This window comes from Sebastes umbrosus, chromosome 1 (genome assembly GCF_015220745.1).
Source record: "Sebastes umbrosus isolate fSebUmb1 chromosome 1, fSebUmb1.pri, whole genome shotgun sequence".
In the NCBI taxonomy this organism is placed as follows: Eukaryota; Metazoa; Chordata; class Actinopteri; order Perciformes; family Sebastidae; genus Sebastes; species Sebastes umbrosus.
This window is the reverse complement of record NC_051269.1, coordinates 10,258,562-10,283,108: the sequence shown is the minus strand read 5'-3', so window position 1 is coordinate 10,283,108 and position 24,547 is coordinate 10,258,562. Positions and strand designations below refer to the sequence as shown.

At 39.8% G+C, this 24,547-nt stretch overlaps 2 protein-coding genes across 2 annotated transcripts in view; one reads left to right on the top strand and one right to left on the bottom strand.

The window, feature by feature from the left end:
• Positions 1-396: 396 nt before the first annotated feature.
• Positions 397-15,501, bottom strand: LOC119494298 (macrophage-stimulating protein receptor-like). Its single transcript, XM_037780073.1, has 21 exons — positions 15,361-15,501; positions 13,317-14,609; positions 11,741-11,917; positions 11,433-11,552; positions 9,685-9,855; positions 9,399-9,565; positions 8,606-8,735; positions 8,098-8,234; positions 7,797-7,976; positions 7,533-7,638; positions 5,875-6,105; positions 5,584-5,730; positions 5,327-5,489; positions 5,083-5,172; positions 4,410-4,619; positions 4,241-4,321; positions 3,960-4,141; positions 3,734-3,843; positions 2,223-2,388; positions 1,999-2,135; positions 397-1,789 (listed from the first exon to the last, which is right to left on the bottom strand). Exons 2-21 carry the CDS (start codon positions 14,520-14,522, stop codon positions 1,558-1,560), a joined length of 4,143 nt encoding a protein of 1,380 aa, XP_037636001.1. The 5' UTR covers positions 14,523-14,609; positions 15,361-15,501; the 3' UTR covers positions 397-1,557.
• Positions 15,502-21,062: 5,561 nt separating this feature from the next.
• The window catches only part of uba7 (ubiquitin-like modifier activating enzyme 7), a 42,243-nt gene continuing 38,758 nt past the window's right edge, over positions 21,063-24,547 (top strand). The window contains exons 1-7 of the mRNA XM_037776291.1: positions 21,063-21,242; positions 21,331-21,499; positions 22,298-22,432; positions 23,540-23,646; positions 23,736-23,826; positions 24,116-24,248; positions 24,381-24,478. Of these exons, the coding sequence (XP_037632219.1) occupies positions 21,196-21,242; positions 21,331-21,499; positions 22,298-22,432; positions 23,540-23,646; positions 23,736-23,826; positions 24,116-24,248; positions 24,381-24,478 (780 nt within the window). The 5' untranslated portion in view covers positions 21,063-21,195. The remainder of the gene's footprint in view (positions 21,243-21,330; positions 21,500-22,297; positions 22,433-23,539; positions 23,647-23,735; positions 23,827-24,115; positions 24,249-24,380; positions 24,479-24,547) is intronic.

The window sequence follows — 24,547 nt, the reverse complement described above, 5'->3', positions numbered from 1 at the left end:
TCATTTCCAAATCCAGAAGCTCCACCTGAACACAACCAGAGCTTGTCATTATTACCGCAACCTTTCCAGTACCTGAAGGCAAGGGATACAGGGTTTTTTTTTTTTTAGATCCATAAATTATTCATAGAGAGTATTACATACACAGATTAGGCAGAAGCATGCAGCTTTCACTCTGGTTGAGCTGTGTTTTTTCCTTTCAACCACCTGACAGAGAACAAGGGCGGTACTGCCTCAGACCTGTGCCATTTGCTTTGATGATCCGCTTTCATGAAGAACTTAACTGGCATTATTTTACCAGAAAAAAACATTTATAGGGGATTTTCTTTTACGCAGAGCTGTCTTGTTTGCCAGTCAGGATTTCTGCTTGTAAATTCAGGATAAGGCTAGGAAAAACAAGTCCAAGGAAGACATTTAATTTGTGGACACGCTTTACAGACAAGTATGCACAATTGACCATTTGTCAGTACAAAAACATGCTTTACAGTGCAACCTAGAGCAAAGCAACATCAGTTTGATTTTTGGTAGGAAGGAGCGAAAATGCAGCAATGACAAAAATCAAGTATACCAGAACCAAATCTATTACCCCTGGTAGAAAGCTTGTTTGGTTAAACCGGACTGCATTGTCGGTTTAAAAGTCGAAAAATCAGTGCATGAATTCTAAAATCCCTTTTCTAATGTGCTTTGAAGATCCTTTTAATTACATGCAGGAAACAAGGAAAAATGTGCAGTACGGACAGAATGCTATGTTATGTTGATTGAGTTTGTTCAGGTGAATATACTGTAGTTGTACTGTTTGTGTAACGTCTTTGTATTGAGTTGTCTGCTGTAGTGCAGCAGACATCACTGCAGCAGCAATAGAAGTATGCGTTAGAAGGAGGCATTGGTTGCCCTCTAGTGATAATAGCAGGTATTGATGTGTTTCGAAGCCTCAGTTGATATCTGAACAGCATAGACAGCTCACTGTATAATTCAGTAGGTGCAGAGCTTTTGGCAGAGTATCAATGGCTCTGAATCTGAGAACATTGGGTTATTCTGCATCCAGAATTAAGATTTCACATGTACAAGTCCCTTTGTATTAAATCTACATTCTACAGCCTGTATGAAGGGATATAATCTATATTATATCCCCATACAGCAGGAGAATTGTGTCAGAAAAACCTAAAAACGGGACACTTTAGCACATGTCAGCATTTCTAGACCTCGTGTCCAACAGTGTATGGCTTAGAGACATATATTTCTATAACAGCACATAGTCTCGTAGCCCCACATCCTATTCTACAAGTCTGACAACAAACTTTACATTCATTTTGTCACACTTGTGCTTCAGATGTTTGAAACAAAATAATAAAAAAACATTTACTTCCAAGAGTTTATAGTACCTACAGTGTCTTTTAACTCAGTAGCCAAACCGTCCATGTGCTCAGGTTTGTAGACATGATCACCAATTAATGTGACGTATGAATGGATCCAGGCTAACTTGTCCCTTTTCTTGTACGCTGTCCAACTTTAATCCGGATCCGGCTTTCCTATCAGAGAGTCTTATAGGACTTTGCACCCTCAGATGGCAGCATAACTGTCTGTGTCCAAGTCCGAGGCCTCAGCCTCATCTGCAGATCCAGTCAGCGACGGGTAGGGCCGTGGCTGGTCTAAGTTGACATAGTGGATCTTCAGACTGATGTAGTGCTCTCCTTCCAGACAGGACAGGATGTGTTGTACGTCTGCAGCCAGGCTACTGAAGCTAGGTCTGCACTCGGGCTCCGGCTCCCAACACGTCAGCATGATATTATAGCTGTGGAATAAATGTGTAAATGAGTGAATGAGTAAGTACGTGAGTAAATATGTAAGCAAGTAAGTGAACTATTGAATGTCATTGTGAGCTTAAAAATAATATATTAAACTGAAGATAGATAGATAGATAGATATATAGATAGATACTGCAGAAATTGTGTTATGTCATTATGGTATGTGATGTTTATAGGGTGCAGGTATGGTTCTTACAGAGTATTGGGGCAAAACTGCGGCTGGGGAAGCCGGCGTCCCTTCAACAAGTAGTGTGTGATGTCGTAGGGGTCCACATCTGGATATGGGCTAGCACCTCTGGTCAACAGCTCCCACATTAAGATGCCATATGACCACTGGGAAACAGATAAGCAATATATTGTAGATGCATGCATGATCGTTGTAACAAGCATATTTCAGTGGACTGGATAAAGCACACTCACCACATCAGACTTGATAGTGAACTTTTGTGTTTGCAGGCTTTCGATGGCCATCCACTTCACTGGCAGCTTTACCCGTTTCTGATCTTGAATGCTGTAGTACTCCTTGTCATAAATGTCCCTGGCCATGCCGAAGTCAGCCACCTTTACTGTGAAGGTTTCATCCAGCCTGAAGAGAAAACATCATGTTCCAGATCGCATACTTTTTCTTTTTTACTTTTAGTACATACTGCCGCTGCCCTTACAAATAAGTACTGTTGCATGCAGTATGCATACACTAGGGACATACTACTTCTTCATAACATTGCACCTTGAACTTTGACCCTCTTGCTGGTATATCCACTGTGCAGATGCTGGTTTACATACTGCAGAACGCGACCAGATGTAGTAGGACATCCTGGTATTTTTACTGCATTTGACATACTATGTATTGGGACTTGGGACACAATTTAATGCCACTATTCCATCATATACACTGATTTTAATTATTGCATATTTTAATGAGTTTGCCTGCCTGACTGTAAACATGTAGTGAATTATTGTAAAGGAGAATTAGGCTTTTTGTGCGTTTTAGCCCACACAGTTTGTAAATAACTATTCATATTTAAAAAGAAACCTATTCCTGAATTTATAAGAATCATTAGACCTTATTTATTATTATATTTATTTCTTTATTGACACCTTTACTGTAATGTTTATCAAGACATGCCACAATGTATTGGGACTAAATCTTTATTCTGGCATACTAAATATTATGGTAGTATGGGTATTGGAACACACAGCATCTCTCAGCCAGTTCCTGTTAAGGTGACACATCTCTAGACTCAAGATGTGCTCAAGAGGAACAAGGTGAACTTTAATTTCGAAAATCAGTGTTGATGAACAGCGATGTTCTCGTGCACAGGTGGGATGCAGAAATAGTGAAGTGTAATTCTCTCCAAGAAAGCCAAAAGGAGTTTTTCCCAAAATGTTGCATTATTCCTTTAACATGTATGAGCAAATAAACAGATCACTATAAACAGAAATACTATTCCACCAGTGTCTCAACTATGTATCATCCCAAGAGGCCTTCAGATGGAGTCCATCTATCTATCTATTTTTTTAAAAATTAAAAATTTAAAATATACTGTCGTACTTTTAATTTGGTGGGATCATCGGAGCAACTTCTTTTTTTATCCATTTAAAATACTTGAAAAATAAAACTTTAATTATGTTAAATAAAAATAAAAAAGATGTAACAGTAATCAGGTATATTTATGATCCTTTTGGGGTTTTACTAACTTTGTGATGTTATTTTTAAGGGTTAATAAATGTCTCTGTCGTAAGTAGTGCAGTTGACCATAGAACAGTACCAACCAACACTAGTATTTGTTGCTTACATTAAATCAATAAAGATTTTCCATAAATTAAATAAACCTTTATAATGCATCACCTAGATGTCGCGTAAACTTGTGTGACAAAGCTTTTCCACTGACATGTCACAGGCCAGTAATCAGTGTATGATTCACACTCACATGCAGTTACGAGCAGCCAGGTCTCTGTGGACAAATTTTTTCAAGGCTAAATACTCCATCCCCTTGGCAACCTGAAGGCCAAAGCCTATCAGGTCTTTCACTGTCGGGTTCTGTGGAGGACAAACAAGTATCAGACAGAGCTGACCCACCCAAACGCCCATGATCTAACATACTAAATATATCCATGACCCTATACTGGTGCAGGAAGTTTCATTGCGTAATTTACCCGTTTCTCGGAGCGGATGAAATGACGCACATCCCCATGCTTCATATACGGTAGAACCACCAGAGGGAGCCCTTCTTTAGGCAGCATGATGCCCAGCAGAGACAGTATGTTGGGGTGGTGGAAGCCTTTCATGATGATGCCCTCTCTGAGGAACTGGTCCACTTCCCCCACATCTGTGATCCCTGTTAATACAACACATATAAACGTTATACAGACTAATCCAACAGCCAAGAGCTCATATAATGCTGATTTCAATTATTTAAAAAAAGGTATTCACGTACTGTTCAGTGACTTAACAGCACAGTGGGTCTCTTGCTTATTGCTGTCTATCAGGTATCCATGATAAACTGTACCAAAGTGGCCTGCAGAAGAAGAAAACATGGTTATTATTAATATTTTGTGCTAAATTGGTCGAAGGAAAGAACAAAACAAACATTATAAAAGACTTACCTTTGCCGATTATCTGGCTATCCTCAATTCGGAGCATATCAGCAGGGATCAGGACGTCTTTGACCTCTTCAAGAAGGTCAGAACTTAGACTGACCATTGAGATATTGTCCCGTGGCATTAGAGGAATGGACAGATGATCATGGCTGGCAGCATACGCTAACCCTTGGAAGGCCATTCCTCCTGAACCTGATGTTTGACTGGACAGATCTACTGTGGATGGCAAGAGAAAACACACCATGAAGATGCACTTAAAGGTCATTGCAACTTTCGTTATTACCTTTACCAAACAGACTACTACAGTACTTAACAGACAAATCTAAAATGTTTAGATGGAGAATGTCTAATACTCAGATGGAAATCTGCCAGTTTCTTTGAAATAATTACAATCTATGAATATTTAACCCTTCATTGGTTTGGCTGTTCTTTATCCCGTTACCCCTCGACTTTGGTTCACCACAAAGATATAGAGAAATTAAACCAATTTGTGCCGTGATTTTTACATCTATCTATTTATTTAGCAGTCTCTGTATTTATTATTTATGAAAAATATATATTTTAAAAGCTGTACTTCCTAGGGCTGCTGCTGATGAAGAAAAGGTAAGGGAATAAATAGATAGAAGAACCGATTAACAGTTACAGTAATATGGATTATGAATGAATTTGGATGTCTCACCTCGTCTGTAGTCACCTGTCGGGGAGTAATCGAGAGCGCTGCCCATGCGGCTCCGTGAAAGCCTTGTTGACAAACGACCCTCTATATTGGCTGAAAGGATACATGTGATAAATTATATTACTGAACAATAGACTATGAAAACACAGTCAAATATGTCAAAAGTCAAAAAGCAAGTCAAGGTTGGTCAGGTTAATAATAAATAGATCATACTGCAGCAGGATGAAATTATTCAAGATATCCTCACCTCTCTTTTTCTTCCTCAAGTGGATCATCACAATCAATGCAAGGCCAGCACCTGCTGCCAATGCAGCAAAGATGCCCAGAAAAATGCCCACAATCACCATGGTGTTGTTGTTGTCATCGTTGACTACTCTACCCACACTATAAACTTCCCCATTCACAGACACCTACAGTAGTAGAACAGACAATGACTCTCGTTAAACATATTTAATTTAAAGTTATTCAGGTTAAGGTTGATGAGTTAAAAGTAGACTCCCTCACCTCGACAGGCAGTCCCTCACTGGGAATAACCCGGTCTATGTCGATCCTGCAGGTCAGCTCATTTAACAGAACCTGGGCGTTGCAGTTCACACCCCCAACGGTCATTATGATCTTCATGCATGTGCTCACTGTATTCAGTTTGCTATGCTGTTACATATGTGAAAAAATTAGAAGAATGCACAAATATTAATAATTGTACTGTGCAAGTATTGTTGTTATTGAGATTTTAATACAACAAAATTTAATATATATTTGAAAAAAAAACTATAGTGTAAGAGGGTGTAAACTTACATGCAGTGAAACTTCCGTCTCTCCTGGTTTCATACGATGTTCCTTGGCATCATTTTCAAAGGGAATGATTTTGACATCATGGTGGTAGTCAAAACGTCCCTTCCAAAGGTTACTTTTCCCATCCATGTGAATAGAAATCTCTCCTGTTTCAGACTTTTCTCCTGGCATTTCCTCTGGAAAAGCAGGGGCCCAGCACTCCATATACGTGGCATTTCTTGTGCCGTTGCAGACCTTAAATGTGGGATTGATAGCATTATTCAGATAAATTTTTTGGTATATTTGTTGAAATTCTCATTACATCCAAACAGCAATCAATAAATCAAATGCTAATTAGTACCCTTACTCGGGTACTAATTTATCAGTTCCCTGCTGTCACCGCTAGATGATTTTAAATACACAGATCAACACCTCCTAGCATCAACATAGAGGTATAGACTCAGGAACTGATAATGCTTAAAAATATATACATTTTTCAGGTTAATCAACTTAGCATTGATTAACTTTAGAGTTGCTATTTTATTCCTTTTCATGCATTAACCCGCTAATTAGAGGAGAAGTGTGTCGAGGCTTGTGTCTTTGTCGCAGGGCTGCTGTGAGTGTACTTTTAAGTCTGTTTGCCAGCATGGAACACTTATACCCTTTGCACACCAATGACCTTTTGTTAATTCAAACCAAGCCAGTCAACCCGGGTTAAACCCTGGTCAGGACAATTCAGATACGACCTGGGTCACATCCGGGAGAAATGCGTACTAATTAGCTCAGGTGTTAGAACTGGATCGGGTGGGTTACAGGTCTGGAGGATTATAGAGAGAGGAGATGATAGTGGCATCATCAGCATAAAATGTCACAGAATGATGCATGTTTTTGGGATACAGTGTAGGATCCTCCCCCAAAGAAATGTGAAGGTATTTGACTCAAAACTATGCAATTTTACATCATTTTGGACCATTATATTACTATAGATAAAAGCTTAAAGACAAAACTTGCTATAGTTGAATAAATATTTTATTATTTACACATATCACAGCCTTCGCTTGAACATTTAATTCTGCTGGCAATGTTTGCCCTGAAAAATCATATTCTTTAGGTTAAATCAAAAGATCAGATTCAGAAAGCTGGACATGGTTTTATCAGTGCGGAAAATCACATCACATTAGTAAACAACCAGGTCCGCCCTAGCCCTCTAATATAATGACTGGTAGATGATTCGCTCTCATCGGCGATATTATGTGCTGCTTTTGCAAGACGTGAACGTTGTAAAGATGCATTACAGCACTCGTTGTCACCCCTCCCCCGTGCAGTTCCGTGCGTCAGCTCGACCGGATGCTCTCCAATGTTTTTACGCAGCGCAAAAACGCGCTGTAATAGCAGGGAAAACCCAGATTTTTGAAAATCAATCTTAAAACTTCTGTGTCGACGTAGCCACACAGTCAATAACACGGAGCTAATGCATGAGAAGTGCATTGAAATCACAACTACCTAACAGTTATTAACAGGCATAATAGGACAGCAATTTTCTGCTAGAATGAGTATGACTGGCCATCCGTTGCTTAAACAGTTTAATGACCTGGTTTGAGTTGAACTGAAATGTAAGTAATTTAATTGAATAATATGTCTGTAAAGATTTAAACAAGGATAAAATCAAAGTGTTAACTTACTCGTTCATAAGGTTGCAGGTTGGGAAGTGTATTTTTGGAAGTGTACTGAACCACAGTTTTGTGGGCCGAGTCCAGATTCTGACCTTCTATCACCAGCCTGGATCCCCTGTAGGACAGTATAAAAGAGCAAGTTAATAATAATAAATAATAACATTGACTTGTTTGTTTAATTATGATTAGGCAATGGAAGGTATATTTTGGAGTGATATCACTTAATTTGGAGTCCATTAATAAGACCAGAGCAGACTGGGATCAGTGTCTTACCTTATGAAACTGCAGTTAGGATGTACAGAGGTTATAACAGGGTTTGTCTTGTAGAAGAACAGCTTCGTGGTCGGCACTTGAAAGTTGTCGATTAAGATTTTCACAGGTACCTTCCCAACACCTGCTGCTGCAGCTGCTGTGTGGCAGACGATGGAAGAAGTCTCACTTCCTCCAGAAGCACTGAAAGGAAAAGAAATCACAGTAACCAAATGTGTACGATACATCTGAACACAGTGAAATTAATGTGTTGTAAACCATTAGTCATGTATTAGCAAAAGAAGTAGTCTCCTGTGTTGCTCACCTGTGAATGTTGCACTTCTTGTTAGCGACGAAGACGTCTCTTTGTATCCCAGAATTCAGATATCTGCCTGTCAGTGTCACCGTCGTTCCTCCAAACACGGGTCCGTAGTCAGGCCTGATTTCTGTTATGCTCGGCTCCTGGTTAGACACAGGTGAAATATTTTCACCTTCAATAGTGTTACATTAAACATATAATTTACACAAATAAAGACAGTATACAGAGCTCATTATACCCCTGTGACAATGTAGTCAGGGGTATATAGCGCTCCGCGTGTCCTTCCGTCCGTCCGTTCGCGTGTCACATTTCCATTTCTGGAGCAGAACTCGAAAACTATTTAACTTAGGAACTTCAAATTTGACAGTGAGTTAATTAGTTAATGCCCATTAGTTCCAAAAGGGCAAAACCTTTGGCCCTACTTTAGTAGGGGTCAATCAGTGAGCGGGGGTATGTGAGCCGTGCTCACTTTTGCCTTGTTTTAAAACTGTTTCAATTGCATACAATTTCTCACCACAAAAGAGAAGCCAGGCATCTGAGCTGAGCCTTCAATTGAGTAGGGGCCCTCCACTTTCCCCTCGTGCACTTCCAGGGTGATGGTGAGGTTCTGGTTTGGTGTGTTTTCCTGAATCTTGCATACCAGCCTGCGTTAAAGGACACAAGCAATGACAATGTATGAATTATGTAGATGAAGATATTCCAGACAGAAATGAACAGCAGCAAATGTGGCAATGAGACAGAAACATTTCCACAGAACTCAAAAAACGTTTCAACAATTTTGTTTAGGAAAAAATGCTACTTTTATGTAAACACTAGCCAGCGACACCACACTATTAGAGAAAAATGCTCTATACAATATCCAGAGCGTTAATATAACAGCAAACAACTATTTGTTATGTAAAGATATAGAGGAGTAATGTCTACCTGAGCAGAGAATGAAGTCACTCTCCCTCTGTGTGTGTTGTAATCTGAGCTTCTCCATGCTTTGTTGACATGGCAACAACACACACATGGCTGTGCGTGCTTTTGCATGTCTCTGCATGTGAGCGTGCCTCACTGGCTAGCTCATGGCTGCCGCTCTGCACTGCTCTCATGTGTCAGTTACAGCTGATAACATCGTCACGACCGATGCTACCATTGCGGGAGCATAGCCACAACATCTCTCGTTTTGTATCCATTTTTATAATTTAAACTAATAAATATTTCTCATCCCTAGTTAACTTGTTGGCTTGTGGCTAGCAGTACTTCCCACATAAATGCTGAGAAAATTAACTGTGTCTGTCATTGTGTGCACGTACGATACTCACACTTCACTGGTGCTCTTTTCAGGCAGGACGGTACACAAGGTCCCTGAGCCCACTGTGATGATGTGGGTCTTGCCGCTGATGATGGTGGGTAGCAGAGAAGACTGAAACTCCCAGCCACACAGTGTCACTTCTGTCTCAGCACCAGCAGGGGTCATTTTAGGGAAAAACTGCAGAGAATAAGGGATATCATCCAGAGCAATCAGCATCTCAGTACAATCAGTGTGATCAGTGTAACTTTATGACTCATGTTGCTTAAACTTGACACAATGGATGGCATCAGATCTACCTCTGTTATGACAGGTGCGCATGAGGCGTCGTTCCACTGCGAGGTGCACTCATGTTGCCTCGAGCAGCTGCCTGAACACCAGCCGCAGCTCATGAAGCGTGGAGCCCTCAAACAAATGGAGCATGTCAAAAAATGTGCACACCCCGGTCCTGCAGAGGGCACCCTGAACATCTTGATCAAGGAGAGAGGAGGACGAGGGTGGGGTGAGCCACATGTAACAGAGAAAGACAGTCAAAAGGTAAGCAGGAAAACATGGATTAATATATTGCTCGGCATTATAAAAAATCTCACCCTCTCCTACAGATCAACCCAGAGGAGCATACTGGATTAATACTCTTAACATATTTAAGAAACACTAAACTAAATGAAGTACTGAATTTGTCATGTGTAACTGATTACACTTAATGGATGTAGTACTTGTACTTTCTGTACTTTATCCTCCTAACTTTAAAGGTACAGTGTGTAGGATTTGGTGGAGTCTAGTGGTGTGGTTGCAGATTGCAACCAGCTGAGTACCCCTCAGCTCACTCCTCCCTTTCCAAGACTGCCATAACGTGGGTTGCCGAGTGCAAAACAGTGATAACGCCGTTCGCCACACTCAGAGGTCATCTTTACCATAATATAACTACTTTAGGAGCAACGGAATTCAGACGGCAGCTGGCGGTACCACGGTTTTGCACTCTGTGGCTCACGTTACCGCAGTTTCAGTGTGTCGGAGAACTACGGTGGCCTTCGGGTAACGTAAAAACGTGAAATTCTGTCTCTAGAGCCGGGATTTGGTTTGTCGGTTCTGGGCTACTGGAGCAACATGGCGGACTCCGTGAAGCGGACCCGCTCTCTATGTAGATATGAAGGACTCATTCTAAGCTAACGAAAACACAACGATTCTTAGTTTCAGGTGATTTTACACTAATGAAAGCATAGTTATAATATTATTTTCCATTTCTGCTAATAGATCCCCTGAAATGTTGCACACTGTTCCTTTAAGATAATCTGTGTTGTTTTGTTAATGGTGTGATTATAGTGCATGGGGTGTGGCACTTGGACATTGGTTATGGCAGCTCCCACCATTGGATCCATTATCCAATAGATTTGAAATCCTTTTCAACCAATTATCCAATGACAAATGTAAACCTATTAAACAATAGAGTGGTGCAGGAATGAGTCCTGAAACCCAGAAATGAGTTAGCATTTTAGCAATTCCGGTTTACTCGACTGGAAGTCACTGGGTTTTTATTTAGATGCCTGAAAAAAGGTCTTTGGTTAACACAAGCTTAAGACCTTTTAACGTTTGTTCTACAACTTAAAATACATCAGTAAATACCCCACTCTTGAATGTTGAAGCCTTTATGTGTCTTAAAAAAAGGCAGCTGCTAACAAGTGGCTAAATGAGAGTACTAGACGTCATCGCGCCGACTCATCCGCACTCGCACTGATGCAACCGTGGTGTAATGTTAGTTTTTCACTTCTGGTGATTGCATTTACAATTCAAAAATCATAAAGTGGAGTTCATTTGTGAAGATTATCTTGCTGAACAAAAAGTGTAAGTATCAAAAACTTGTGTTTGTCACAGAGTTAATTTTCTGCAATAATCCAAAACAAAATGGAAAAATCCCATTGGCTTTTTGTCGAGGGAACCAGGGCTATGCTAACTTCCTATAAACATATGTCATCCCTGCAACACCCTATTACTACCTAGTCTAACGATTAAAGGTTGCAAATCAATCGATAGACATTACAAAATGTACCTTATTTCCCACTGCGAAGAGAAGTGAATCATTTGAGTACACCACTGCTGTCCTGGACACTTGGGTTTCTCCAAGAGAATAGTTGGCAAAAACAAAAGGCTTGTACATCCCAAGAATCACCTACAACACACAAAGCAGAGAGGTAATGTCACAAGGATTTTCATTTGGCTGACAGACAGTAAAAATATACAAATGTTTAGTTTAGACATTTAAAGTGGTGTTTATAGTGAGTACGGGTGTAATACATTCAAACTGCAGAGGCACATCACATAAGGATTCTACTATTTCATCCTCAGGCACATTGCTACCTGCAGTATCCGGCCATCTGAGGTACCAAAGTGTCCCAGCGTGTGATCCCCGATTGTGGTGACCAGGACAGAAGTGAAAAGGACGTCTGTCATCTTACTGTTGAAGAGGTCCATTCTGGAGAACGGCTTTGACACCAGAGTGGGTTTGTTGCTGCATGTGTCATTACCTTCAGAGATCTACGCAAGCAGGAGAAACACATACAGAACAAGGGTGTTTTAGTCAGCAAATCACATCTGTCAGAATCAGTCTCCCTCTAAACACATTAACGTGCACATTATTGAGCGTGTTAAAAAAGAGACTGTTTTAATTAATCCTTTTAGGAAGGAAGTGCTGCCTCGCCTCCAGTCATATAGGAACAAGCTCATAACAAGGTCATAAAACAGCAGTGACTCCAGCTCCATATGTTGACGTGGTGACTGTTTCTCAGTTCAGATTGTCAGCTACTGAAACATCTAACATCTGATGATGACAGATGTGTGTGGATGGTTGACAGAGCATGAAGTACTTTGGTTAATAAAGAGTAATTATTCAATAAAAAAAGAGGGGATACATCAAACTAATGTTAAACATTCCACTGCAAAGCAATTTAGCGTACTTGCCCCAGCATGCCCCGGTTTGCGTCTCACTATGAATGCCCTATATTCACGTCATTTGATCTTTTCAGTCACTTTGTATTTCAGCATTTGAAGCTTGAATTCATATCCAAGTTATTGTATTGTACAAACCAGCTTTAACCATAACTCTAACCCATCATTTATTGATTGAGTAAAAGAGTGATTCTTTCCTTCCTGCCCCTCTTCTTCAATGTTATACCCATTTCCTGCTCAAATAACCTAACGCGTAAAAGCCAGGCACAGCCCAACACTGTCCCTCCCCTTGAAATTCCACCTTTTTTTATCAGCAGGATTTATAACTTGTGTTTGTTGGCACACATTCCTGTAGGTGTACACATGGCTGTGAGAGCTGAAAGGACACAGTTTGAACTCCGCAAAAGGGAAAAGACCACACCTTTATCATTTGTTTGAGCGCCACAGCTCTATTCAGTGAGGTTGTTTTGAGAGTGAACCCTGCGTGTTCTTTTAGGTTTAGGTTCAACCCACCAAGCCGTCTTTAACTTCCAATACTTTTCTCCTCTTGTAGCTGATAAGAATTGCAGCAAAGTTAATGTAATGATTGAGCTTTTAAGGTCTGTACCGTAAACTGTTGCCACCCTTTCACAGAGAAAGACTTAAACTTAGCAGAGCAGAGAAACGGTGTGGCAATGTGCAGGTCACACTACTGACTCATCCACCAATCCCAGTTCTCTCATATCTGGCCCGGCTCTCTGACACACCTTCAACCAGAGTTGCAACAGCCGTACGCTGTACCAGTAGTCAAGATTTACTTTATACTATTGCTCAAGACAATATGAAACTGTAGGCTTAATGATAAACTGCACCGTTCCGGTCACAGGTGATTTAATTACACAGTGTTTGTCTGGATAGGTCACTTCCTGTCTGGGCGCAGGGCGACCTTTGCACTGTTCCTCTGCTCTGACGACAGTCGGGCATAAAAAAAAAAAAAAGAGTTACTCACTTCGTGTGGGCAGCTCTCGCACGGCTGGAAGTGACAGAGACCTCTGGACAGCTGCTCTGTTCCTGACTGGCAGCAGGTATCCACGCCTTTATTAATCTCCTTGTTTACTTCAGTCAAAGGGAAGGCACACAGGGCTGAGTTTTTTTGAGGTTCGCCACGCTCGTTCACCTTTGCAAACACCCCATACAGAATGTCTTCTGCCACTATCACCCCCATCTCATCCGCCAACTTCTTCCCCGCGTGCCCAAAGTGTGCCGCCTGTAGCCCGTTGTACACAATGTACCTGGAACCCTCTGTCCGTCTCCTCCTGCGCTTTGAGTAGAAGCGGCACTCCAGGACCACCTCTCTGTACGTCCACACCTCGGGTGTTGATATCGTCAGCCGTCCCAGACGAGTCTGAAAGGCTGAATCGCTCTTGGATGGACTTTCTCTCTGCAGGGACAGGAAGTAGACGTACTCCTTGGTGGAGAAGCTGTAGATGTAATCAATCTTGTAAGAGTCCCGTAGACTGGGGAGCACCGTCAGGCCATTCACACTCATTTGAAAGCCATCGTCAGTTGAAAGTGGCCTCAACACTGATATTGACCTGCGTGGGTACCTCTGTGTCACTTTGTCATTGACAGAGGCCGCTACAAAGAAGAGGGTTGTGGCCCCCTGATCAACCATGGTGACTTTGGTGCCGAGGGGGCTGGCTAGACAGTCTGGACAGTCGGTTGGAGAGTTCTGCTCCTTTTTGTATAAACACGTAGGCTCAGGCTGTGGTAAGCCAATGTCAATGAAGTGACAGATCCCATGCTGAGTGCTCCCACAGATGTACAAGTAGGGATCGGGAAATAAAGAAAGATCCAAAAGCAGAACCTCATTGTCTGTATCCACTGGATCCCCAGGATCTATCTCTATGTCACACACCCCGCATGTTTCACATTCAGGACTGCCAACAGGTCCAGTTTTCACCACCCATAGTTGTTCCATAGCATAGTTGACTGCGTGTACTGCATTCTGGCATCCAACATACACGTCTGAGTGATACTTCTCCCGGTTAAAAGCTATGTTCTGAATAGGTTTGTTTGTTTGGAAGTGGGGGAGGGAGTATTTTACAGTGAAATCCACCGGCCTGCGTTGAGCAGAAGTACATGTGTACTGCCCTGAGGCTGTTTGTGTTTGTATCCATATGCATACTGTCAGCAGGGCGACCCAAGTGACCATCTCCACGTCACAGTCCACCGCAGGGATCGAGTGCTACCTATGAGATACTTTCCTCAAATAACACATTATGAGGAACCAGCAGGAGCTCTGTGAGAGGAAACACAGGAGGAATGTTGAGATTTAACAGTCAGACAGAGAGCAGTAACATCTGATTCTCACATGCAACAGAGATTCACTGCTTTTGAAGTGGAGGTGGATACTGTAAACATCTTAGCTTGTTTAAACTGAGAAATGCAGCATGAGGAACTGAGGAAAGAGGAAAAAGGAAAAAGGATCAGCTGCCGAGCCCCGTGATAACATCTACAATGTCAGATAAGTAAGACGTGATATGCACAGATATGGCTGTGAAACTCATTGAGTGATCAAGCTGATAAAGCCAGTGGAAAAATAACATGTTGGCAGAGTCAAGATAAAATCTGTGGTGGGCAAGACATGACGTGCTGCAACATGTGGAGCAACTATGGAAATGTTCAGCCCCCAGAGCAAAACACAGAATAAACAGATAACAACTAAGCCTCAATTTGTCAAAAAGTAAAAAATAAATGGGCACTCATATGCAAATGATTCAGTAGTTATCCTGTATGACAATTTTAATGCACCCTTGTGCAATGGACAACTATTTTAAAAGTTTCAAAACAGAGAAGAACACACAATAAGCATTAAATGACTGATCATTTGTATTGATATCTGCTATAATTACATATCCTGTGCAGGTAGGTGATGAGAGGTGAATTATGAAAAAGTGAGTTCAGTTATTTATTAACGTGGACCAATAGCTACTCTAGACATATCCATAAAAATATAAATATATTTAATTAATAAAGAAAAAACATCTTACCTGGCTGTGAAAAGGGGGATGTTGCTGTGATTTGTCCAACAGTCTCAAAATGTGAATTATTTCCGAGATAAAGTTCCTGTGTTAGTGAAGCTCCACTCACTCACCTGACAGCCCAGAGTCCCACTAACAGAGTTCACTCTGACTCTGAACTACTGGAGATAAACTACAGCCTACACATGAAAACAGGATCTATCACTCGCCTTCAAAATAAAAGCGCCCTCATGGTGGGAATGTGATGTTTAATGAGTCGTTTTTATTGCTTTCAGCAAAAGTTTGAGGCATCAACTAATATGACTATTTATTTGGTTTATGATTTATTACTGATTAGATTTTTATTCAATAATGAGATAAAACTTTATTGATCTCCAGAGGGGAAATTCACATTGCTGTAATCTAAAGAGGGAAGAAACATAAAGAATTTGCATATTTTAAATAATAGATACAAAAAAAAATCATGGATGTGTAGAGTTAAGGATGGATGGATGTGTGTGTGTGTGTGTGTGTGTGTGTGTGTATACAGTATATGTATATATATTATGTATATCCCTATAATTTTTTCGTACTTTTCTGTATTTAGATATTGCTTATCCTGCCTATTTATAATTTTATATAGATAACACTTTTGTGCCTTTGACTCTATTTAATTTCCTAATGACTCCAATGCTAGATGCATTATTTGTAAGAACCATGAAAATGAGCCTTGACTGCACAAGTGGATTGTATGTTAAACATGACATTTGAAAGGAGAAATTATGGAAATGGTATTCAAAAGCTTTCTAAATTATATTCATTACAACTGAAGTCTAATAATTATTTAAGATTCAAGATTCAAGATGTTTATTGTCACGCTGGTTATACAAGTACAATCATATTAAATACTTTTTGCTGGGAAGCTCCATTAAATTATAAATAATAAAAGGAAATACTTTGTACATGGGCATATTAAGAACATATTTATGCTATAACAATTAAGCACACATATCATAATATAGTTCACACAGAATGACATTTAAGATCAAGTATGTAGAAAAATGGAACAACTGAATTTAAACATCCTTGAATTTGAGCAGAACTGTGAGTTTATGGTTTAAATATAAGTGGCCTATTAATTCAGATTGTCCCCATGCTCTGTCCCTGCATGACCTAAAATTATATAAACTGAATAGTTTTTTTTTTTACCCTTTTGCAACACGAATTGTAGATCCACTTCATTCATATTCAACAAGTTAACTGACATGTATTAGTCCCAATCAGGAAACATGTTCTGGAGCAGGGGTCAGCAACCTTTACTATCAAAAGAGCCATTTTAGGAAAAAAAAAATGTGTCTGGAGCCGCAAGACATTTGATCATTGTGATGAAGGTAACACAGTTTATAGTCTAAGTATAGTGTATATAAGTCTAATGCAGTGAGGGCCAAAGAGCAAATGTACTACGGCGTATTAGGGCCACATTGAGAGGAAAAAAAAAATCAAAGATTTCCAGAATAAAGTCGCAATATTATTAGAAAAAAATCATACTATAACGAGAATAAAGTCATAACTTAACGAGAATAAAAGAAATTAACACGTAAAATTACTACTTTATAATATTATGACTTTATTCTGATATTACGACTTTTTTCCCGTAAACCTATGACTTTATTTTCATAATACTACGACTATTTTTCTCATAAACCTATGACTTATTCTCGTAATATTATGACTTTATTCTCGAAATCTCAGATTATTTTTTTTTCCTCAATGTGGTCCTAATACTCCGTCGTACCGTCGTACCGTCGTACCGTCGTACCGTCGTACCGTCGTACCATAGACGTACAACAATGATAAATAAAAATGAAAATGTAAACTAAAAACAGTTGTTCATTTTTATAAATCCACAGGGAGCCACTGGAGAGGCGCTTCAGAGCCACAGGTTGCTGACCCCTGCTCTGGAGTAAAAGATTTCAGATTTATTTTGAAAGTTGAAGACCGGAAGTGCTGTCGTCATTCTGACGTACTTGACTCTGAAGTGGGTGCTGTTCCTATCAAGCTGCGCCCGCAACGAGGAAGTATGAAATAGTTGCGAAATCTGCCCACTTCAAAAATATCCTCATGGTTTCCTTCCCAGGAGTCACATCACAAACTATAAACTATCTCTCTAACTGGAGCTGCTCTCCTCTCTGGCGTCACAATGTCACATTTACAGGAAAACCGTCCTCAACACATGACAACAGTGTGTTCGAGGCTACGCCTGCAGGAGTTTTGCCAGAAATGCATTGTTTTCACATGATGGAATGAAGCTACTCTGCAGATATAGCAGGAAGTTATGAGAGGAATGTCTTCCCTGTGTAGCCAGACCTCTTCATACAATGTCAGCAATGTGACCTTTAACAGATATATATTTACATAGCCTAAAGGTAATATTAAATTACTCATATTGGCAATATGAATTGAGGCTATTCATCATTATAAAATGTCCAAATAGAAATGTTGTCATTGACATAATGGAGCATTTATAGATCCAGAAGTTAAACATCCACCACTGAATCCAAAGTTCAGTAATCACACACACTCTCTGCGTTGCTCCAAACCCACAAAGATCCAGCATCATAGACACAACTCTGATCTGTTCGGCACTGCAGGAGCAAAAAGCTGCATGAAACAGAGAAAGTTGTTTTGATTTGAGCTCGACAAGGACAGATATCCGAGCACTAATCAAACAAAAGTGTCAACAGTTAAGGACATCACATCCAGTCATTGAGTTTGCATCTGACTCATAAAACACAGGGGGCAAACAAACATGCATGAGGTTGCACAGGGCCATGCAGCTTAGATTTAGATTTGCTCCATACAAGGAATATTTGGTGTTGTTGTTAAGCAGGAGTATCTCCAGAGATATATTAAATGTCTGAGTTTAAAATCCCAGGAGAGTTGTTGTTTTTTTTGTTTTTAAATAAACTGCTATAAAATGGTTATTTCCCTCAAGTTTTGCACAGTAACAGCTTGTTTTGAGATTGTCTGTTTTGTGATGTAATAAACTGGGAAAAAAATGTTTGGAAACTTGTGTTTGGTTGATTATTTCTCTGTTGTTACAATGCTAATTGGCATTGTATTTTACATGGTTGGAAAGCCTGTTTATTTACCTTCACAATGATGTCCAACTTGTAAGGATCATGCATTTGTGGGATGAGCAGCACAGCTGATTATGTGGGGAGCGCCCAAGAAAAATTTGCCAAAATGCTCTGCCAATAGTAAACAGTGTATTCTCCTGTTGGTATTGACTCTTGTTTTGAGTTGTTTGGTGGATTGGATGATTGAACTCTCTATCAGTAACAAGGAACAAACAAGACATATTGGCTAGTTTACACTTTATTCATTTAATACACCGTCAGGAGCCTCAGTAGCGGTGGAAGATCCATACGCAGCCACAACAGCCTGGCACCTCCTCCTCATGCTGGTCACCAACCTGGTCACACGTTGCTGTGGGATGGCTCCTGACGGTGTTGGCAGAATTGGCAGAGCATTTTGGCAAATTTTTCATGGGCACTACCCACATAATCAGCTGTGCTGCTCATCCCACAAATGCATGATCCTTACAAGTTGGACATCATTGTGAAGGTAAATAAACAGGCTTTCCAACCAAAATACAATCACCATTGGCATTGTAACAACAGAGACATAATCCACCTAACACAAATTTCCAAACTTTTTTTTCAGAGTTTACATTCATTTCAGTCATCATGTGAATATTGAATCTGATTGCAGGTTCCTTTATGGATCTTAAAGTTGTTTGTTCCTCATTTACCCACCACAATGAGCTTAGAGTGGTTCTCCACAGTACGCAACGATGAGTCACTTCTCGACACTCCTAACTGCATGCACAACTTTCTTCTGGAGTTTTTTTTTTGTGACTCCTCACCAGACTAACATTGTTCAAATGAATGACAAACACATTAAGCAATATTGGGTGTGTCATTGTTATTGTCACCATGGAAATGTGAAAGATCCCCCCCCAAGACATGTTTTTAAAAATGACCTCTCTTTGAGTAATAAGCAGTATCTGACATGTTTTTTTTCCACAAAAATGTTCAGTTAACTTAATTTCCTACAATTACGTCTACTCATTAAAGAAATACAGAATATCGTTCATATTAAAAGTTTAACTCCTGGAGACAAAATGTCCCCTACTTGACTGAAAAGGCCCTCCTCTGTGTAGTATGACAGTATTGTGTAAATTGCATATTGGACAATCATTGGCTTGGTGTGATGTCTCAAATCCTGCTCGTACGTACGTGTCTTAAACTCAGAAGATTTCCCCCCTCAGCAGATGAATGTGAAAACCGCCTCCTAATGTCAAACTACATCATTCTGCATAGTAAAAGTTAAACATTCAAATGATGTGGCAATAAGCAGAATACAAGTTACTATACAAGATCAATACTGAGTGGTTTTCAAAGTTTGGGCTTTGACAGCTCAGGTGTTACCTGAAAATATATAATATACAGTATAACCTTTATTTAACTAGGAAGTCACATTGAGATTAAAACCTCTTTTACATGTCAGACCTCGCCAAGACAGGGTCAAATAGCATCCAACACATAACAAGACAACAACATTGAATCACAGCAGCAACAATAGGTACGACAAAATACATTACATCATACGGTGCATTAACAGGGCAGCATGTCGGTCATGTGTTTGTTATTTAATTGAAGAAACTGCAGTTAGCAGTGACCACTTCCTTTATTCTATGTTGAAAATCATTTAAAGAGATAAGGTCTCAAGTGAAGCTTGGCCTGCAGATGGTTCCTGGACCAGGACCGTAGTGGATCAGGCTGGTTTTGACAGCTTCTGTACTGATAGAAGACATTCTATTCTGTATTCTGATATTTATGTGATCTAACATTATAACTGTTATGGAGAAATACAAACTTCCAGCTTAAGTAAGTAGCAAATTTGCCAGAGATGGTCTTATAGACGTAAATGTACCAGTGTTGTAACCTCCGCAGAGTGAGGGATGACCATCCTACCATACTGTTTGAGGTACAATGACGGGTCCTGAAGCTAGAATTAGTGACATACCTCAGGGCTGAGTGATACAGGGAGTCAAGTTTGGACAAGGTGGACGGTGAGACAAACCTGTAAATCACCATAATGGATCTCAGTCAGGAACAGACCGCATCTAAGCGTTTTCTTGAGGCCATGGAAAAACCAGACTTGAGCCTGTACAGAAAACCAAGTGTGAATTTTAGTTTCTTTGCAAGTTGGTCAATATGGCATTGCACTTCCATCCAAATTCTCAAGTATTTGTACTTGTCAACAGACTGAATAGAGACACCATCAGATAATATATAGAAGATTTAGAACAAATAACAACTTTTTCATTTAGACCTATAAAAAGTTTCCACAATGAGCTAATATACTTAATATACTTTTATTAACTTAAAATTTACTTATTATTGACATTTTTTTTTATTATTATTTTTTATTATTTTATTATGAAACTTACACTTAAAGTTTCACTCTCAAAGTCTCCAGTTCTACCTTCCATAAACTATAATGATTTTAATAATAATAGCCTCATACTTTCACAGGAGCATCTGGTGGTTATAACTCTATAAACAGTCCTGAGTCGCCCTCTAGTGGCCTCAGGTCAGAACATATTTCTTGGCACAATAATAAACCGAAAGAATCTGCTGAAACGAAAGTGAAATAATTTCCTATAAACTGTCATCTCATCATCTGTCCCACCTGTTTTCATTCTGTTCTTGGACCAGTGTGGTTGTTGTTTTATTCCAGCTGATCCCTGATCACTTCCTCACTGCAGACTGATCATCTCATACTGGACACTGCAACATGGCAGGAATCGGTGAAATCGATGAAGGATTCTACTCCAGACAGCTGTGAGTATACAGACACACACCAATCAATCAGTGACTGTCGGCTATAGACTGCTGGGCCAGAGACCCACTTGTTCTTCTACCTGCACAGGTATGTTCTGGGTCACGAGGCGATGCACCGGATGTCCACAGCCAACGTCCTCATAGCAGGCATGCGAGGTCTCGGGGTGGAGATAGCCAAAAATGTGATCCTGTCTGGAGTGAAGTCTGTCACCATCCAGGATCAAGGCCCCACTACGTGGACCGACCTGTCCTCCCAGGTAGGCCTACTAACCCTGTGCTGTTTATTTATTAAAATCAAATCAAATACATTTAAAGTGGGTATGAATGGAGTATGCTATACTGAAATACTATAAATAAATAATTAAGAGATAAAGATGTGTCAGAACTCATAGACTGCAATTTAAGTGAACAACTTCCTGTTAGAGCAACAACCACATTCGAAACCTTCCAAGTGTGATTGTCTTGTTAAAGTGATATTTGTATTATAAATAATATATTTTGTTTATACTAACTGTTGTCAGATGTGGAATGATATTATGGCAATATACTAGCACATTATTACATAGGCTAATTTAAAGGGTCATCATGTGTAACTTTTGAATCTTACATAAGTAATACAATAATTGTCTAAATGCAACATATCACCCATCATAAAAGGTAATAACTTTGGTTTTGGTTTTGGTTTTACATGTGAATCATGCTGATGGTATGAGTATGCTGGTATTGTAAATAGCTTTATGTAGCCAGTTTACTTTCATTATTAAGTACATTTACTCTCCTACCATGCCTATGCAGTAAATGTCACCATTAAAGGGTTATAAGTAGCTGCTGAGGCTTTGACAAGAATTTAATTTAAAAGATCCCATCAAACAACTTGTAATTTTCAGTTTGATGGGTCATTTTTGACCTCGGAAGCAGCTGTTGACCAAACATTCAAGAGCTGCTCAGACTCATAGAAAGCTGATAAATGGCATCTGAGCAAACTCAGACTGTGTCATACAGTCAGGTGGACCTTGAGAATGTTTTGTCAACCTGTAATTTCTTTTTCCCACCAGTTTTTCCTGAAGGAGTCCCATCTTGGTCTGAACCGAGCCACATGCTCCCTACAGCAGCTGTCTGCCTTAAACCCACATGTGTGTGTGTCGGCCCACACCGGACCACTGGATGAAGACCTGCTATTGCAATTTCAGGTATGTAAAGTAAGGCTGGGTAATGTATTTTAGGAACATGTTTGTTAAATTTGTTGAAATTCTCTTTACATCCCGACAGCAATCAATGAATCAAATGCTCTTACAAAAAAAGAAAGAAAAAAATCCAATATCTGTGGCTGTCACAGGACTGCAATAATCATGACAACATCCAAATAGTGTTTCGTCTTTATTTCCCATATTGTTATGACCAGAAGATGAAAGAGATTAACAATAAATCACTGCTGTTAAATCTAAAAGGAAAGCAAAGTGATGACCTGTGTATTTAAAATCATGAGTGTTCACTGCCCCCTATTGGTCAACTGCAATATCAAATTTGTCATGATGCAGGGCTTTACATTGTTTTATAACAAAGTATACATTAGAAATACATATACTAGTATGAACATATAAATGTCTCATGGATACCTCTAAAGAATATAATCAGTATTGAGAACTATATTATTCCTATTAAAGTCTGCAATGGCGCTAACTTGATACATTCTATGATGCAGTTCCTACCTGTGACCACTGGAGGACATTACAACTTGTGATTTTAAATACACAGGTCAAGTTAGCAACAGGACATTTTTAGTTGTTTAACCTGAATAATGTGTATGATTTGAAGCATTGTCAGTTCCTGAGTCTACCTCTATGTTGATGCTAGGAGATGTTGATCTGTGTATTTAAAATCACGAGTGATTTCTGCCCTCTAGTGGTGACAGTAAGGAACTGATAAATTAGTGAAATTAGAAGAGTTAACGTTGGTTTCTCTAATGTTACCTACCCAAGGTGCATAAAGGCATTTTCTCCACAAAAAAAGGTTTGATTACCAAGTTTAAAATTCTTAAAATCACATTCTCCCTCTTTGAACAATCCCAAATCTATGGCTATGCAAATCATTTTTCATTTCAAAAGTCTAACTACTGGACACAAGATGTCTCCTACTTTACTATAGTTTGTACATTGGACCACGATTGACCTCTAGTTGGGATGTCCTCCCCAAATCCTGCTTGTACTTACACTCTTTAAAATCTGATTTAAGGTGAGCACAGAAAAACAACAGTAACAACGATTAAAAAAAAACACTTTTGTGATTGGATCTCTCAGGTGGTGGTCCTCACTGACTCCTCTCTGGATGATCAGTTGCGTTTTGATGAGCTCTGCCATTCACATGGGATCAAGTTCATTGTAGCAGACACCAGAGGACTCTGTGGGTAAGTGGACAAGACAAGCTGTCTAAAAGATTTGATTGAATCAACTTAATAATGTAGAGAGACGTGAAAACATGGTGGTTCACTTGCAGCCAGTTGTTCTGTGACTTTGGGGAGGAGTTTGAGGTCTTGGACCAGGATGGAGAGAAGCCGGCATCAGCGATGATACAAAGTGTCTCTAAGGTAAGATGGCCTATTAAAAGCATCTCTAACACATCCAGCCATCCATTTAAAATCCTGTTTATCTGGCTAAGAGTCGTGTTGGGTAACATTTACACCTGCTGCGGGCATTTTAGAGTTAGCAGTTCACCTGACCTGCATCATGTCTTTGGACTGTGAAAGGAAATACAAATATGCACAGGAAGAACATACAGACTAAATGTCTTTTACAGGTTTTCCAAAAGTGTAAGTGAACATTATTACCAAAACTTTTCTTTCAAACTCGAAGGTTGTCAACTTGACTTTATTTTAGGAGAATCCTGGAGTGGTGTTCTGCACACCTGACCGGCAGCATGGATTTTCAGATGGATTCAAAGTTTTCTTCTCTGACATGCAAGGCATGACGGAGCTCAACAGAGTCGGGCCTGTGGAGATCAAAGTCATTGGTTAGTGTTATGCTTGCAACACACAGCGTAGTGATGAGCCTAACTCCAGCCATCCCAGTAGACTGTAATAGTTGTGATGAGAATTCATCTTTCTCTCACCATCAGTATGTTATTTGTCACCTCTATCAACAGACCAGTACGCCTTCAGCATTGGTGACACTTCAGCCTTTTCTATGTATGAACGGGGTGGAGTAGTGACCGAGGTTAAACAGCCCTGCATGCTAAAGTTTGTAAGTATTCAGATTTTGTTTTAACTTTATTCATTTTTGCTTTTGTAAAAGTGTACTCCCCCTGAACCG